This window comes from Danio aesculapii, chromosome 21 (assembly GCF_903798145.1).
Source record: "Danio aesculapii chromosome 21, fDanAes4.1, whole genome shotgun sequence".
NCBI lineage: Eukaryota > Metazoa > Chordata > Actinopteri > Cypriniformes > Danionidae > Danio > Danio aesculapii.
In genome coordinates, this window is record NC_079455.1 from 34332965 (window position 1) to 34352046 (window position 19082).

Here is a 19082-nt window from a genome sequence, read left to right on the forward strand (position 1 = left end):
TTTTTTTTAAACTGTTTTAAATTTGCTTAACTTTTTGAGTTGACTGATGTAATGTTTACATTAGTTAAAATGGTTATTTTCTTACTATATATTCAGAAGTATTTAATGTTTAATTCAAATTGCACAATATTTACTTTATTTCATTCAAATCTTCTGCAACGATATTTAATTTGTGAATTTGTTTTACATTTATTTACACCTTGTTGACCAATTTATGTATGGCATGGCCATTAAAAATACAATGTTCCTTAACCAGATGGTTTTTCAAGTTACTTATAAAGAGAATGTTACTTCAGTCATGTTGTTGTAATGTTTTAAGTTGACTAGTTACACAATAAAAAAAATCGAAATCGTGAATCGGTCAAACTTTATGAAAAAACCTAGATTTTTTTTTTTTGCCATATCGCCCAGCCCTACAAACAAAATATAACAATATAAACAGTGTAACGACTAAGAACATATGTGAACATTTCATATCACAGTGTTAACAAATAAACACACATGCTAAGGGTCACTGTGGTAGACAGTAGTGGGGCTGAGGTCATACATGCATTAATACACCTATTATATACAGTGGGGGAAATATTTTCATCATCCTGCTAATGTAGATGTTGGACTGAAGCAGCTGATATTAATTTACAATGACAAAGGGCAGAGGGTTGCTGAAGAACTATACTGAGAGATTTCAGCTGCTGTCTGGGCTTTCTACATCTCCCTTCCTTTATGTGTTCAATACTTTTTCCCCTGCGTCATTTCATTTTATTACACATAACTTCATTTGTAAACTAATATGTTTTCTTCATATATGGATTTCGTTGGTTGTTATTAACATCTGGTGAACATTTCAAGACAACAGCCCCTTTAGAAATATGTTTTCTGAGAAAAATGGTGACGTCTTCAATGGTTATTTCCCCCACTTTATATAGTATATATGTATTATATAGGTTTATCTGCTGTCTCTCAGGCTCTGGCATATCCACACATAGCTCACAGCCAGTGCTGCTGTCGTTCTCTAAGTTTATTTGTTCTTCTTCAGTCATGTTTATTATTATTATTATTTTTTTTTTTTTACAATGTTTGTAAGTTTATAGATGGATATGTTTGTTATTCATTTAAAATGGTGACGGTGAAGGAGAAAGTGCACTTCTCTCTCTCTCTCTCTCTCTCTCTCTCTCTCTCTCTCTCTCTCTCTCTCTCCCTCTCTCTCTCTCTCTCCCTCTCTCTCTCCCCCCCCCCCCCTCTCTCTCTCTCCCCCTCTCTCCCTCTCTCCCTCTCCCTCCCTCCCCTCTCCGTCTGTTTATCTTTCTTTGTGGGCAACCATAAAATATTTTAGTCAGCCATAGTGAATATTAGCCAAAGTCTCTGCTTCTAAATTCCCTTTGTGTTGTAAATCTCATCAAGATAACACCATGCTTGTTAAGAATGAATGAAACTATTCACATTAAGTCAAGAAATGACATTCAAATGAATAATAAAGAGCATGCATGTTTATAAATTGGTAAAGAAGGTTAAAATAGAAAATCATGAAGAAAATTCTGAAAATAAAAGGCTAGCATGTATCCAAGATTCAAACATGGATATTGCAGTAGTTGACTGGAATATAATAAGTTTGAATGCACAAACAAAAACTTTGAATTCCCGACTGAGATTGTTACACTATAACTGGGTAATGAGAACTTCTATTACTCCTGTAAGATTAAATAAATTCAACCCTAATATGATCTTTTGTTTTTGAGGTGACTCAATATATTTCTCAAATTTCCTCCATTCCAATTGCTTTATGTCCTTGATTATGCATATTGAATATGTATGAATACAGTAGGCATGGGCCGGTATAAGAGTCTGACGGTATGATAACCTTGATATTTTTATGATAACCATAAAAATATCACGGTTTCCCAGTGTTGTGATTACTGCTGTAAAATCTGTTCTTTTTAAATGTTTGTTTAAAAAAAAAAAAAAACTTTTTTCCACTTTGAACATATATTTTATTTTGAGAAACATTCAAAATATTTGACATGTCAGGCTAAATAAGTCAAATCTTCATTTGTTTCAAAAACACTGATTTCCTTATTATTTAAAAAGGCATCTTTGAATATATTTTCTGCTGGAGATATACTGGTGTCCTAAAAAAAAAAAAAACCTAAATAAAAAAAGCTTACATATACCGTAGGAACAGAATAGCAGAAAATTTGTCTGTTTTAAAATCTTGACTTTTCCAAACCATGTCCCTTGCCTAGAAGATGTGTGCCTTGTCTGCTAAAGAAAGAAAATGATTTATGTATGTTTAATACAAGTAAGGCATTGTATTGCTTTACGTTGGAAAATGTTAATCACCCCTCCTTTGGACTTTGGTTGAGAAATAATAACATGTTTGGCTCTTAAAAAGCTCACATGTGTAAGAAGGAAAAAATCCTCTGAATTTTGTAATATCTGGGAGGTGTTTTTGAACTTTATGAAATATGGAGATATTGAGGAAGTTTTTATTTATTTATTTTCTAATGATTATTAAATTTTTTCCCATAAACCTGTCTTGTGTAAGTTTTAGGTATTGGGGTTTTGTTCATTTAAAACTTTGAAAAAAGAAGGTGGAAATATTCATATGATGTAACTGTACTTTTTGTTTTTCTAAAATGTATTTTTATTCTTAGTATGCATTGCTTTTTAACATTGGCCTTTTAAAAACTGTTTATGTGATTATGCAATTATACAACTACGTCATAATATAATTCATTTTCTCTGCTGAAATTTGTATTCTTTTATTTTTGTTTTTGCAAGCATTTAATTATTGTGTTTTGGCTCTTTTTCAGACTCTTAATCCCAAATGGAATGAGGAATTCTATTTCAGAGTAAGTAGCTTTTTTCCTTTGCTGTTGTTGTTGTTGTTGTTGTTGTTGTTGTTATTATTATTATTATTATTATTATTATTATTATTATTATTATTATTATTATTATTATTATTATTATTTCATAAATGTCATGAAAACTAGAAAAGGTTTTGTACATCAGTTGTCCCCAACCTTTTTATCACCACAGACCGGTCAACACATGACAATTTTACCGCGGCCCGGAAGGGGGGAGGGGGGTGGCCGGGGGACATTATAGGTAGATTGCTAGGCTATCATCAACTGTTTTCTCCGAGGATGACAAGCTGACAAAACATTGCTGCAACTCTGATACAAGTTTTATTTGTGGAGAAAATTAAAAAGCACTGCAGTGTTTGGGTGTTCTGTGTTCGTCTGAGATAATTAGTCTACCCGAAATGTGTATTGTCCATAAAAAGTATAAAGCTGATTGGTCAGTTCTTGTCACATGACTCGTGGTGAGCTTGCAGCATTCAGAAAAATTGATGTTTTTAACTGGGTGCCGCATGCATGTCGCTCCCAATATGCGTGCCTCCATTGGAAATTGGAACAAACTTGTGCGCGGAAAAGACATGGTAATCAAACGGCTGCCGTCATTTGCGATCTACAGCAGTTGATCCTATTTGCAGACATGCGTGATTCACCTGATTTGTTGACAAATGGGTTGCGGATCTATTCCTTGGCAGTTTGTGGGTCCTTCACTGGGCCTTTTCCCCTTTGCAAGAAACTTTACAAAGATGTCTACTTCTATTACTCATTTTGCTTGCTTGTGCGAGATGTAACCGAGAGAATACGGTAAATTTTCTAAATAAAAGATTTTTTAAAATAAATGATTATTAATAGATAATTAATGAAACAGAAATAATGAATGATTTCTTGAGCGGGCCTTTTCATATTGGTCTGCGGCCTGGGGAATGGGGACCACTGTTGTACATGATGGATGTTTATCAGCGTTTTTCTTAACTCTTTCAAGAAATCAGTATTTTTTTATGACGTATGGTATCTCAGAAAGCACATCTCTTATACCTCATCTTGGGCCACCTCCCAGTTGTAATAATCTATTATTAGTTGCTGCATGTAACTTGTTGTGACGTCGATGGCACTTAATGTTGCTCCTATGTAAAGCGATCTAGTGAAAAATTGTGTTCTGGCACCACAAAGCTGCTTCATTTAGAAGTCCATTCAACACGGATGTGATTTATAGATGCTATTCTAAGCCCACAATAAAGAGCCCTCTATTCATTAGAGCACTGTTCTCGCTTTCGCACCAAAACAGGGTTTGGCGCCTGAATCTGAAAACCACCTCACTATTAAAACGACCCTATATTTATTGCACATAGCAAATAGCTTTTGGTAGCTTGTAAGTCACTGTGAATGCATGTGGGTTATTCTTGTTTCAGTTTATTTACTGAATTTCTTTAACTTTGCGTTCTCGTTTATGTCTTGTCTACAGGTCTGCCCTCAAAATCACAGGCTTCTTTTCGAGGTGTTTGACGAAAACCGCTTGGTAAGAATCATCTTTATTTGACTGATCCCTCGGTTCGATTTGTAGCAGTTGTATTACTTGTACCATTTGTGTTTTTTTGTCTTAAACGGGCTATACTGTATGTAGAAATCGGTAATCTTTGTTGTTAGCAACACTAGTGGCCTTTAAAAACTACAGACAGCAACTTAAAGCTTGGGTTTGCTTTTGTACAATTTTAATTTACAAGAATCTAAAGGCCAGTGTACGCCAGGACGATTTTTACTCACATTTAATGCCCATGACTATACAAAGGGCAAAATGTAAATGCGCACAACAAAACAGCATAAAGTCTCTGGCTTGTTTTTTTTTTTTTTTTTTTTTGGTTTACTGTTTACTTGGTTTACTTACTGTTTTTCACATACTGTATAGTAGGGTTGTCACGGTACTGAAATTCGGTACCAATCAATACTGAATATTAAAAAATGTCAATTTCCCGCTAACATTTAAGCAATGTTGAGCGCATCTCAAACAGCACTGATTTACCATTGTCTTCACATATACAACAGAAATGACGATTGGCCGTGAAAGTCATCAGTTCACCACACTCACTGCTGTTTACTGAGTGTAATCACAGATACAGATACAGAGACACTGGAGTTTTTTAAAGCCGTGATTCATCACTCCTATGTTAGCTTATAGACAAACCAGCTGATCGACGTGACTTTGAAACACTCCAGAGTCCCTGTATCTGTGTTTAAACTCAGTAAACAGCAGTGAGTTCAATGTACTGATGACCTTCTCGGCCAATCACAGTCATTTCTGTTGAGCACGTGAACACAATGGCCAATCAGCGGTGTTTAAGAACGCGCTCAACAGCCCTTAAATGTTAGCGGGAAATTAATGTTTTTAAAATCTCAGTGTCGATTGCCACCGAATTCCAGTATCGTGATAACCCTACTGTATAGCATGTATGCGATTTCGGACGCAGCCCATGTGAATGGTTTTAACAACACTGTCTTTCTTCATGTTTCTGTGTAACAAGGTAGTGTCAGAACTGTAAAGTTGCACGGTGCCATCTTTAGCCCCTTTAAATGAGACTTTTGTTCTTTTAAAACACTTTCTATCTCTGCTCCAAAATCAAGTGACTTGCATTTGTTTTTACAGTTGATAAGTTCCTTACTGCATACTCTGGCTACTCTAGCAATGTGATTTTATGATTAAATTAAAATTTTCAGCAGTGTTGGCAGATTTTGAAATGCATGTGACAGATGTCTTCTACACAATAAAAGTCCCACAATCCCCATGCAAATGCCAGTATGCACATAATACTGTCGTAGAGAAGTTCAAGAGAGTAATGTTTAAATGCACTTGTAAATACGGGCTGCATGTTTTCCTCTTGATAAAATAAATGCCCTAAACATGACAGCGGTGAGAAAACAGCAGTTAATAAAGCATATGATCATAATAATGTGTATATGTTTGCATAAGCTCTGCAACTCAAATGCATTTCGAAGAAAAAGTTCAATGAAATGACACTGTTTTGATAGTTGTTTTTAGGTTGAGTCTATAGACTATATACTGAAGATCCGGCCAAGTGAGACTATGAAATAATCATGTTTCTTTGTATGACACATTGATGTTACAGTACAGAACAACTTTTTCAGCATGATCTTGAACAGTTAGTTAGTTAGTTAGTTAGTTAGTTAGTTAGTTAGTTAGTTAGTTAGTTAGTTATGAAGCACAATTAAAGCAGCAGTTGTTGACAGAAGTGCTGTACAGATATCTAAAGTTTTAAATAATTTACTTTTTTTTTCTTATTTTCTATGTCTATTTTTACACTGCTAACAATTTTTGTAAATCACACAGTATTTAGCTGTAATATGATCTGTATTTTACTTTAGGACAGCTCTGCTGTACGTTAGTGTATTTTAAAGTTGCATTGTGAATGACTGCATTTTACAGTAAAGATATACAATACTGTAAATGCATATAGAGCAAAACAAAATGGTGCTGTAAAAGTAAATACAGTACTCTTGCTGATTTACCTTAAGTTACTGTTGAGCGGCTGCCAGTAATTTACTGTAGATTCTTCAGGAAATTATTAACAGTGTACATCTAAAATGTTCCATGTTTTACTCCTTATTGCATTTAAATTCTTATTATGTATATAGTCTTGTTTTCTGCATATCGTACTGTGTATGACAAATAAATCATCAATTTAAACAAAGAAGCAAAAATAAAAATTACTATGTGATGTGTGCCTAAAAATATTTAGTGCCATAAATAATAACATAAACACACATTCAGTGCAATACAAAAATAACATTGTGTGCCTTAAAAAGTCATCTAATTAAGCATCTCACTAAGGTTTGGAATAGAGCTTGTGCGTTCCACTTTTCACTTCTCCTCATTACAATATTTTTTTGTCTGAAAATAGCTTGCACCTCTCTACCATTCCCCAGAAAGAACCATTAGATCATTCTGAAAAATGACTGCGTTGAAGTGAAATTTATTATTTCGCAGCCCAGAAAACCTTTGCGCTCTAGTCATTGACATGCCACAGAAAGATACAACATTAAGTAGTGTTTTAATTGTGTAACGATGTCAGAAAATTCCTCTGTTATGCAACTAATGTCAGCTCTCAACCATTCATTAGTGTCCCCATGGCAACGATGCTCAGTTGCTTTGCTTGCTATGCTGTTACCTGCAGTACATTCTGCTGTGGTACAAAATCATTTGCTTTTTTAACGAAGAGATGATTTGAAGAGAAGCAGTTTGGAGCTCATTTTTAGAAATCAGATTGATTACAGCATTGTTGGACCCAGTTTACACTCAGTTTTTCTTGAAGAGAGTTACAAACCGAGAACAAATTGGCTGAAATGGGCATAATGTTTCAAAAGATGGTCTATAATTATTGCTATTGTGTGTTGCTCACAATGCAGCTGCATCTTTTAAACCATAGATTCTCAACTGGTGGCTGTAGATCTACTTGTATACATTACCTGACAAAAGTCTTGTCTTTTATCCAAGTTTTAGGAACAAAAAACAATAACTTGACTTCTAGTTGATCATTTGATGTCAGAAGTGGCTTATATGAAAGGCAAAGGCCTCTAGATTACGCTTATTTACCAAAATAAAATATGATCATGCCTTGATTTTTAATAATTTAATTATGACAGTAAGGTCTGACTTTGCTTAGACAAAAGTCTTGTCACTAAACAGAAATAATGTCCAGTATAGAATATAAAGTCATAGTGCAATGGAAAAAGAGTTAATATTGTGTATGACTCCCATGAGCTTGGAGGACTGCATCCATACATCTCTGCTATGACTCGTAATAACTAAAAAAAAGTCATCTGGAATGGCAAAGAAAGCGTTCCTGCAGGACTCCCAGAGTTCATCAAGATTCTTTGGATTCCTCTTCTATGCCTCCTCCTTCATCTTACCCCAGACATGCTCAATAATGTTCATGTCTGGTGACTGGGCTGGACTGAGCTTCTTTGCTTTCAGGAACTTTGATGTGGAGGCTGAAGTATGAGAAGAAAAATCTACCTTCTAGTTGATCATTTGGAAAAGTGGCAGAAGTTATTATTTGTTACAACTGTTCAACTGGGATCAACGACAAGACTTTTGTCAGGTAGTGTATACATAGACACCACATTACTGCTGTTTCTTTTGGCTCTTATACTTGAGCCATTCTCCATACTGGAAGGATCACATCCAGTAAGTGAATGCTTTGAGTTTGCAGTTATACACATTTATGAATATATAATATATTGTGGCATCTTGGAAAACTCCTTGATTTTTATTGAGAGTATAGGCTTTTGCTGGTCTCAAATTTTATGTTATTTTTTTTTTGGTTGCAATTATTTGCTGATGCTTTCATAATTTAACATATATGGTATTATCCCGATATTGACCTATACCACAAAAAAGTTTACTTTAACAGCTATAATAAACCAAACAGTTTGTAAGTAAAAAATATGTTTTGCACTTTATTGTATATACATTTTCAGAGTAAATAAAGATTTTTTTTATAAATTGCAAAAGAATGCCACAATACAATAAGTGACACTAAAGTCTTATTAGTAAACAGTTAATGCATTAAAATCAACTGAAAAATAGTGTTATTATGGTTGTAAGTTAAAGTTAATAATTAAACAAATTGATTTTAGTAGTTTTTAGACAGAATCTGCAGACATTTTTTGCTATTTCTGCAGAATAGTTTTTGTTGTATCATAACTAAAAACTTAAATCTACAAAAAGAAACATTTTTAAATTTTATTTAATGTTTACAATGCAAATCCAATTAGATCCACTTAATTGGTAAACAAAGCAAGTCTGTCATGTAATATATATACTAAGTTTATTAAAGTAAAAGAATATTACCTTACAAACTGTTTTGTAAATGAATCATATGAACATTTTAATATTATTATATCACAGTAATATTAGTGAAATTAATTAAAAAAACTGAATTGCGCACATTTACACAAGTAAATAAATAGACTTAATGATGGGCTAAAAATCTGCACATTTTTGCACTCGCAGATTCCGTGTGGGCCTAGTTATTAGCTCCATTTAAAATAATACTTATGACTTTCAACTTTAATGCACTATTAGGTGTTAACTAAAGGCTGGTTTATACTTCTGTGTAGAGTGATTGGCGTGACCCATAGCGCCTGCCTTGTGCGTAGCCGTGCATTTATACTTCTGCCTGCTGCTTGTGTTGCTCTGCAATATCAATGCTACGAAATCAATGCTTACGAAATGCTAGCTGACAGTAGGTTATGTTATGTTCCTCTGTGTCAAGTTTCTGCTCAGGTGTTTTGTTATTTTTGAATGCTACAAGTAGCTAAAACTCGCTCATTCAGAGGTGGGAACCGGTGGACGTGGAACAACTTTAATCGTAAGCTAAACACAAAACAAGTTTCCATCTGGAGCTCCTTTATGGGACTCGACACTTGTAAATACAATAGATGTGCGCTTGACGCAGAAGTATAAATCAGCCTTAAGAAACCCTCTACCGCACTCATTATGATAGATCTATAAAAAAAATATTTTACTGTTTTTCTTTTCTTAAAATAGCATAACTTGAAGTGCTGTAAAAAAAATTTGGAAAAAATTTTTTTTTTAAGGTACATTATGATATGTTGCCATATGGCAACAACGCCCAACAGTGGATCTAAATTAGAAATTTTCTTATAATTAATCTTTTTGTTGTTTGAAATGATTTAATTGGTGTTGAAGTATTATAAGCTTTAACACAGAACTTATAAATCAAACCTTATACATGGATTCCAACAACTCGTATTCCAACAGCTTTCATTCATTCCATTCTTTTTTGCTGAATATTATTGAAAACAAACCTAATATTGTATTATCATGTCTAGTATATCCAGATGCATCAGAATAATGTAGCTTCTAGCTAACAATCTTTATATATTATTCTATATACTATACTACACCTGTCTTATCTGCCTCTGAGCTAACTTACCTGAACTGTCTCTATCAAATGTCCAGTCTGCATCATTCTCATGGTCACTAAAACTCATCTTATCCTCATTTTCATCTGCAGGAAGAGCCAGTTCTGTCCTTTTCTTCTTTCACTTACCAAAGAACACGGTGGTGCTCGCTAATACACTGTTCCCTGTATTCATATCTATTCAAAAGTAGTATTGCTATTAAAACTAGATTTTATCCATAATGCAAATGCCATTAACTCATGATTAATCAGCATTATATTACTAGCTTTCATGTTGTTATTGTTACAACTTAAAAGTTCACAGCTGACCTTGCTAGCTAGCTAACCCATTTCAATATTGCACGTTCCACTATTCCATTTGTCAACACCTACATTTGATCGATTTACAAAAAACTAATTTGATAAACTTTTTTTGAGTTGTGAATGTGTCATCATAACTTACTGGAGGACACTAAGGTCTTCTCTTTCCCACAAAAAAATGTAATGTTGGTCTTAAAGAAACCGTGGCAGGGAAATGAATATAAGTATAATGTTGCCATATGGTTACACAGTGCAGTAGAGGGTTAAGAAATGGAACGCTACTGTATAGAGTTAAACAATTACAAAAACCTATAAAAAGGTCTTTGAATTTCAAATTTTTTGTAACCCTGTATAATGCTATAATATTTGTCTTTTTAGTGTTCAAATATTTGGTTCAAGAAACCACTGCTAGTATACAGTAACAGTGAATATCCTTAAAAAGCACTGTAAATGTTTACATAATTATTTACTGTATTTGGAAGTGTCTACTGTATTGATGTTTCGCATGTTCATTATCATGATATATTGAATATCGGCAAATGATAGACTATTCCAAGATGTCAAACATGTTGACATTTTTGGAGCACTTAAATGTGGCAGCTGTTTATGCATGTCTATGACTTGAACCTAAAAGTAAGGTGATATTCCTTGCCCAAGCTTTATTATATATTCATAAATTCTTATGTAGACAGTTTTGCAGAGCCAATGACAGCATTTTGTAGTTGCGGATCTCAAGTACAGATGATGATTGTCAGTCATTGTGAGTGAGTATAGCTCTCGGTTTGGAGGCAGTGAACAGGAATGCTCTTATTGTGTTTGTGCACAAGTTGTTACAGTCCACAGGAAAAGGGTTGTTGTCTCTTGTGTGAGAAGGTTTTGGCTGACATCCAATGCAAAGCTGAGCACAATCTGAGCGTTTTCCTTATATGTCTGAGAGGGAGTGCACGTATGGCGTCCCGCTGGTTAGATACCGATATAATGAAGGATTTTCACGCTTTCTGGCGTACATGCTCTCTTGGTCTATTTCTGTTCGACTGTTATCTCTTTAGTGTCTTCTCATTAGTAACCCTCTCTTTCTTGGTTTCTCCTTTTTTTACAGTCCTGTACCCTTTCTTACAATTTCAGCGAGAGTGCCCACATGAAAAAATACTATAGTATAAATACTGCAGTGTTTTTGAAACGTACTACAGTGAATTAATCTGTGGTAATTCTGTGATACAACATTTATAGTAATACAGTATAAACAAATTACTTATGTACAGTCTTTTTCTTTATAAAATACATCCCAAAAGATGTTTAACAGAGCAAGGAATTTTTCACAATATTTCCTATAATATTTTTTCTTCTTATTTGTTTTATTTTGGCTAGAATAAAAGCAGTTTTAAATTTTTAAAACCATTTTAAGGTCAATATTATTAGCCCTCTTAAGCATTTTTTTATTGTCTACAGAACAAACACTGTTATACAATGATTTGCCTAATTACCCTGACTTGCCTAATTAACCTAATTAACTTGGGTAAGCCTTTAAATTGCACTTTAAGCTGAATAGTAGTGTCTTGAAAAATATCTAGTAAAATGGCATGTACTGTCATCATGGAGATAAAAGTTATTTATCTGTTATTAGAAATGAGTTATTAAAACTATTATGGTTAGAAATGTGTTGAAAAAATCGTTCCATTAAACAGAAATTGGGGGAAAAATATAGAGGGGGATAATAATTCAGAAGGGCTAATAATTCTGACTTCAACTGTATATTATAGTACAATAGTGTTGTCATGAGTACCTCTTTCTAGGTAAACCACGGTAAACTGAAGGTTAGTTTCGCTGTTGCAGATTTTTATTATCATTAAAATCATGATGTTTGATAACGAACTGTAAATCCTGTAACATTACCTAAATGCAATTGCAAAAGGCTGCTATGTAAATGCATGTTTATCTAGCCATTATACAGTTAAACTAGGTTGTATTCCTTTAATTAAAGTGTTTCCTGCACACTATTGAGTATACAGAGCTGAAGATTAAATTACATTGCGAATCAAATTACAATATCAGTCAGACAAATCTCACAACCCTTTTTTGGCTTTTAAAGCAGCTTTATGCAATATTATGAAAGATAAGTTAAACGTGGATCCTCTTGAAGGAGTTTTCCAAGTGAAGGTTTAACAAACAACACCTCAAATTACCTGTAGAAACACAAACACACACTAAACAATATACATGACATAATACAAACATAAGTAAACATAGGTAAATATCACACAATTGAATTTTAGTTGATGTTTGTTCATTTTCAGATACAAATCTTAGTGCAATAAGTGTGTGAGACATGTGTTTTGAATATTTTAGGTAGTTTTAACAAAACCGTAATAATTTCTGTCACTGTAATCATAAATGAAATTTTCATTTACATCTGTGTACTACAATACTATAGTTTACTGTAGTAAAAAATAAAGTATACTAGAGTATTTACTACATATTGTTAATACTACAGTATGAAGGAGCCTTCATTAACAAAGTAAATATACAGTATATTACACTTTACTGTGTTATGGTTTAGTAGACTGAAGCATTTAATACAAATTACTATAGTATTTTTGCATGTGGGCAGCTTTGTCATTCCACATTTTTTAGTGCTTTTTTTTGTATCTTTAAACCGCTTAACTGCTAGTTGTAATGAATTCACAGCATGGTGGTTTCCAAATTCCAGTGCTGATTGGTTCATATTTATTAGGTTCTGAACAACACAGGGGCGTCACGTTGGGTCAGTGGTTAGCACGATCGCCTCACAGCAAGAAGGTTGCTGGTTCGAGCCCCGGCTGGGTCAGTTGGCATTTCTTTGTGGAGTTTGCATGTTCTCCATTTTTCACGTGGGTTTCTTCCGGGTGCTCCGGTTTCCCCCACAGTCCAAAGACATGAGGTATAGGTGAATTGAATAAGCTGTGCTTTGCCACAGTGTATGTGTGTGAATACTAGAGTGTATGGGTGTTTCCCAGTGATGGGTTGGAGCTGGAAGCGCATCCGGTGCATGAAACATATGCTGGATAAGTTGGCGGTTCGTTCCGCTGTGGTGACCCCTGATTAATAAAGTGACTAAGCCAAAAAGAAAATAAATAAATCAATAAACAAAAATACACATTTTTGAATACAAAAATATGTATGATTTTTTTATATAGTAAACATTGAGATTTGCACAATACTTAGGTCTCACCAGGAAAATTTTACACTTTTTATTATATCATATAACATTAAATCTTAAATTGTTTATTTCTTTGGGGTTTTTAATTGTATATTTATTAAGGAAATGTTTTTTGCAATGAAAATAGTCATTGTTGCTGACATGGCATTAAACAAAACATAAATCTGATTTGCACAATTCTTCAAAGCAGTTTTTGTAGATTGCATTTATCTGAAAACTGCGGCCATGGAGAAACACAAACACCCCAGAGACGTGTGGGTGAGCGAATGTGCTTTTTGAAAACCCTGCCAGGTCAAATCACCAGTTCGCCTTTATTCAATCCAATGTTTATACTATTTAGGTTATTATTGTTTTGGTTTTTAAGAAATGGATGCAAAATAAATGCTTTGGAAAGTCAATGTATTTGTAGGTTGCACTGTGGAAGCCCTCTGTCGTAATTCCCAGAATGCTTGGCACTGTGAAACTAATGCTTACGGCATGATGTCTCCGTTCTTTGTCCGCAGCTCACCCACTGCAGGGCTTGTGTGCCCTCCAAAACAATGACCCCTTTAGAAAGCGCCCACACTCTCACAATCAAGGCCTTTCTTTCAGTTGGAGTCTGTCTCGCTCACTCCATCCAATAAGATGCTGCACTGACTTCATGGTTTAGGGCAGGCTGGTGTTGCTGAAAAGACACTTTTAATGGTGTTGACATGTACAAGAAGACTTTTTATCATCTAATAGCTGAATATAAATCATATAAAGTCAGAATATCTACCTAAAATGTTTATTAAATTATTTAACATTCATTGTCTAATTTAAATTGCATGGATGTTGTTGTTCAGTTTTTTTTTTTTACTCCTCCAAATTAAGTTGCCTTTGCCCTCTATTTCTCCCTTGACTAAGCACTGGGTGTATGAATTGTCTCTTCAAATTTGAATACAAACAGTGTTGTATGCCTTTTGGATTTTAACATTGGTCTTAGCAACTTGCTCAGGCTGTCAGCAGTCTGCATCAAATTGAATGTGATATTCACATATCTGTAAGCAAAGGGTTCTGGATACTGATAAACTGTAAAGATTCTGATTTGCCAGATTATTCAGCACAATTTTTTTTTTTGAAGAATTGTATTTAGCACTCTAAACGGCAGTAAAAGCTGTATGTTATCAGTCTGATTTCCTGTCACTTTAAGGACACCCCCCCCCCCCAACACACACACACACACACACACACACACACACACACATGAATAATTTGAGGTGGTTTTTAACCCGTGCAAACTTAAATTGCTTTGTTGACTTAGTTTAGGAGTGGTCTTGATTGTAGATTTTTTTTGTAGACAGCTCTCAAAACTTTGCCCCTAAGCTGTATCCTGAATCATTGTTATTGTGTTGAAAGAGAGTGACTGTCTTGTGGTCTAAAACTTCCCTTAAGTGTTTTTCTTTAATGCAGACGGAACATTTCAGCCATGCCAACCCTTAAGAAGCTTGAGAAATATTGCATGTCTGTACAGAGGCCCCAACATAAAAAGCTGCCGTGTTTTTCCAGCAAAAGTGCTTTTCCTGGATATTTCCTGTAAGAGAATGTCTGTAACGATAGTAGTAAACCTCTAATACTTCTTTTGTTTACCCAAATATGTCTGATTGATGAAGTTCTTTGTGCTTTGATTGGCGTTTTATGTATATGTATGTATAGGAATATAGGTATATAGGAATATATAAGTATATAGGAATAAGTAAGGCTAAATTCTTATTTTACCAGCTTGAGATGTGCACAGCACCATGTCCCAACTTGGCCCAGTGTGCCCTGTGTGTGGGATGAGCATGAAGAATTATGAGCTTGTGGAGAGTGTTTTCTGAGTCAGCTGTGATCCTTTTCTTTCTCATCCCACCCCAGGCGGTCTAGTTCCTTCTGACAGATCAGTAGCAGCTGAGAGAGTGCTGTTTGGGTCTATCCGAGAAGTGGGGGTGGGTGCCTACTGGATCACATGACTTTGGCCACCCTACCCTCACCTTTGCTTTCAAGAGCACCAGGCGTCCTTATCCAATCATCCCTGGAATGTAGCTTGCCACTTAGGCTATTTCTGCTGTCTGTCGCTATCAGACTGCGGCTTGAACAGTTTGACACATGGGGTAGTTTCTTTTTTTCATTTTCCCATCCCTGGTTCTTTCCAGCTTTTACTCGTGCGCTCTCTCTCTCTTCACTCTCTGAAGCTTGTGGGTTGAACTTTTAAGCTCCCTGGCAGCGCTTCACTGGTAGCTGTGAAACGAAACGCAGCCTCTGTCTGTGAGTAAGGGAAAGAGAGAGAAAAAGGAAAGAGGGTGGATGAGCAAGACAGAGAGAGCTAGAGCAAAAGGGGATCAGACACACTAAACAGTGGGTGAGACAGATCCAGCAAAGGCTGGACAGAGACAGATCAGGGCAGACAGGAGAATGTCTCACCGGCTTCGGTTGTATTTTGGATCTGGTCGCAGTAACACTGCTCCAGAGTTGGAGCAGCTGAATGGGACAGTGGAGGAGGAAGGTGACAGAAGCTACAGCAGTACAGGAGCCATGGTGGTCCATGCACAACCACATAACGGAAGACTTGCAGAAAGTCCAGAACCAGCCACAGTTGTTGTTTCGGACACCTCTCTAAAGCGAAGCTCTTCTATGTTCATCCCACAGCTCCAGGGTCAAGCTGAGTCACGGACAACCAAGAGCACTTCTGTTCAAATATCTCTTCAACGCACAACTGCACCCCAAGAAGATGCATTACCCTTTGATCCGCCTCCAGCGTACCCCCAGGATCCAGCTCCACCATACACTGAACCTGGTGAAAGTTTGCCCTTACCTCCACCCTACTACAAATCCTGCCAAAATGTGGAACGAACTCAAAAAGGTACTGAGCCTAAGAGGCAAGTCTTTTGTGTCCGGCCATGTGATGGTCAAAATGGTTATACCCATGGAAATCCTCAAGGGATCACTATTGGAGGTTTCTGTATTAGAAGAAGATCTGCAGATGGCTCGGATGTCCAGCAGTTAAGGATCATGCCATATAGCGAGGATGGGCAGAATGGGCACAATTGGTCTGTCCAGCAATGCTTAGACAGAGGTCCTGGTGCACAAAGACTAATTTTTCAGCTTCAAAAGGACCAAGGACGACACCCAAGCTCTACCTCTCAGCCTGACGTGAGTGATTTAGGCATCACAGGTTCTAAAGGTTCCCGCTTGGTGCGGTACCCCAGGATTCGACTTGAGCGGAGCACTTCACAGCCATTGCAGCCTAGAGGAGCTCCTTCACGCCTTGGATCCATGCCAAACCTTCATGCTCCTATCTCAGAAATGGAGACTGAGAGTGATATTGTTGAGAATAGTGCTCAAGGCTGCACTTTCAAAATTAGAAAGGAACAAAATTCCCAACAACCGAAGTTTAAGATTTATTTCAGCCAGGGTGGCGAGCACAGTCCCATCCTCGAACGGGATATTAGCATTGGAAAGACGCCTACCTGCAGCAATCCACAGGTAATTACTGCTGAGTGTCTAAAGTTAAGTAACATGTAATCTGACAGTGAAGTGCGTAGTTTTATTAACAAGCATTTATTTTGTTTCCCGCAACTGTGCTGTGAGGTGTAGAACGCTCTGTGTGTTTTAATCATTTGTAGGTGGCTGGAGAATAGGAGAAGCATATGAAAAAAAATAGGTAGCTGGATTTTCAGTAGAAAGAGGAGGTGGGTTCAGAAATGACTTATTCACAACCCACATTCTGGGAAGTCAAAATTCCATGAAAATGGGGGCCAGTAGCAAGACATAACCGCACTGTCTATGGTTTCCTAACGAGCATACAAACCCTTAAACTCAAGAAGTGGAAATGTATGGGCGCTGGAAGCATTTTCAGACGTAACTTCATTCATAGTGGCCACTTGTCTTTTCCCCCCTCTCTTGAAGAGGAGCCTGGTCTATCTTTAGTCCCGTGTCAAGTGTTGTTGTTGGTTTTGAAAGCAGCCTTTCTCCTTTGGACTGGGTTACCGTTCATCTCTTGTGACAGCTGTTCTGTGGTGATTAAGGTCTAATATATAGTTACACATACTGCTGTTCTTGGTATCTCAAAACTTAAATGAATAGTTCACCCACAAATTTTTATTTCCTCACCCTTAAATGGTTCCAAACTTTTATGAATTCCTTTCTTCAGAACTATTCCTATTTCTTTTTGAACTATTCCTTTTAGCACTTTTTCCTCATATATTTGCCACATTTTGTCACTCAAGTTGAGTTTTTACAGGCGTTGAAAGTCCCTTCAGTGACTCATCTAAGATTTTAATTCATCAGAGTAGTGCTGACAATCTGTAAGTGTGTGGCATTTGTCAATTTGTCACCAGTCGTTACTAGTACTAGTATCTATCCTCCTTAGTTCAGATTTGCATTTGGAAGTTCTGGAATCTTTTAGACGTCCACATTCTAGAATATTCCAATGTCGAAATCAGTACTGTCACACACATACCTTCAGTTTCTGTGGCAGCATATGTATTTCCAGTACCTGCTGAAAAGGCTTTACTGGAAATGAGTCAGTCAAGAAGCTAAATGTTCCAGCAGCAGAGTTCATCAACTGAAGTGAACCGCTCTCGCTCAGATCTGTTTACTTCATGCTGTCATGACTGCTCTTATGAACGCCTCAAGCAAGTCTTTGTTGATGCTGGATTATCTCTGAAGATAAGTCTTGTAATACATCATAACCTGTGGAGTTCTTGTTTACAAAGAATACAGAATACAATACAGTGCTGTTGATATTTGATTCTAACAAGATGATTTGCAGAATACAATAGCTTTCACATTACCATATCACATTTCGGAGATCATCTATTGCATCCATCCCCTTGTGGGGTGCATGGATTTCCAGTAGACTTGCCAGTGCACTCAGATTAAAGGGGCATTTTTTTTGGAAATAGGCTCATTTCACAAGTCACTTTGAGATAAACAGTTGAATATTACCATGTTTAAGTTTTTCAGTAATCTCCAAGTCAGGCAGGAACACTTTTAGCTTAGCTTAAAGATGTTGTTTTCTAGGTTGATATAGCTAGGAACTACACTACCTGTCAAAAGTCTTGTCGTTGATCCCAGTTGTAAGAGCAACAAATAATAACTTGACCTCTAGTTGATCAATTGGAAAAGTAGCAGAAGGTAGATTTTTCCCCTGAGTCATCTGTTGAACTGCATCCAAATCATTACAAATATTGCAGAAGACCTGTTGGAACCCACATGGACCCAAGATTCTCGCAGTAATCAGTCAAGTTTGATGAAGGAAAAATCATGGTTTGGGGTCACATTCAGTATGGGGGTGTGCGAGAGATCTACAGAGTGGATGGCAACCTCAACAGCCAAAATATTTGTGCTGCCCATTACATTACAAACCGCCAGAGAGGGAAAATTCTTCAAAGGATAGCGCTCCTTCTCATACTTCAACCTCCACATCAAAGTTCCAGAAAGCAAAGAAGGTCAAGGTGCTCCAGAATTGGCCAGCCCAGTCACCAGACACGAACATTATTGAGCATGCTTGGGGTAAGATGGAGGAAGCCTTGAAGCAAAGTCACACCTTACTGTCCTAATTAAATAATTAAAAATTAAGGCATGATCATATTTTCTTTTGGTAAAATAAGCGTAATCTGGAGACCTTTGCCTTTCATATAAGCCACTTCTGATACCAATTGATGGACTAGAAGTCAAGTTATTATTTGTTGTTCCTAAAACTTGGATAGGTGACAAGACTTTTGTCAGGTAGTGTGTAGTCCCATTGCAATGTAATGATCAAGGAACTTT

The 19082-nt window shown here is 36.2% G+C and overlaps 1 protein-coding gene across 12 annotated transcripts in view; it reads left to right on the forward strand.

Annotated features, from left to right (window-relative positions):
• The window catches only part of nedd4l (NEDD4 like E3 ubiquitin protein ligase), a 160998-nt gene that overhangs the window by 68172 nt on the left and 73744 nt on the right, over nt 1-19082 (forward strand). For 9 of the 12 annotated variants that reach the window (XM_056447073.1, XM_056447074.1, XM_056447075.1 and 6 more), the window contains exon 1: nt 15520-16793. In XM_056447073.1, coding sequence (XP_056303048.1) covers nt 15723-16793 — 1071 coding nt within the window. In that variant the 5' untranslated portion in view covers nt 15520-15722. Of the gene's footprint in view, nt 1-2810; nt 2850-4317; nt 4372-15519; nt 16794-19082 lie in introns of those variants that run through there. The other 3 variants (XM_056447082.1, XM_056447083.1, XM_056447084.1) reach the window with 1 other exon arrangement.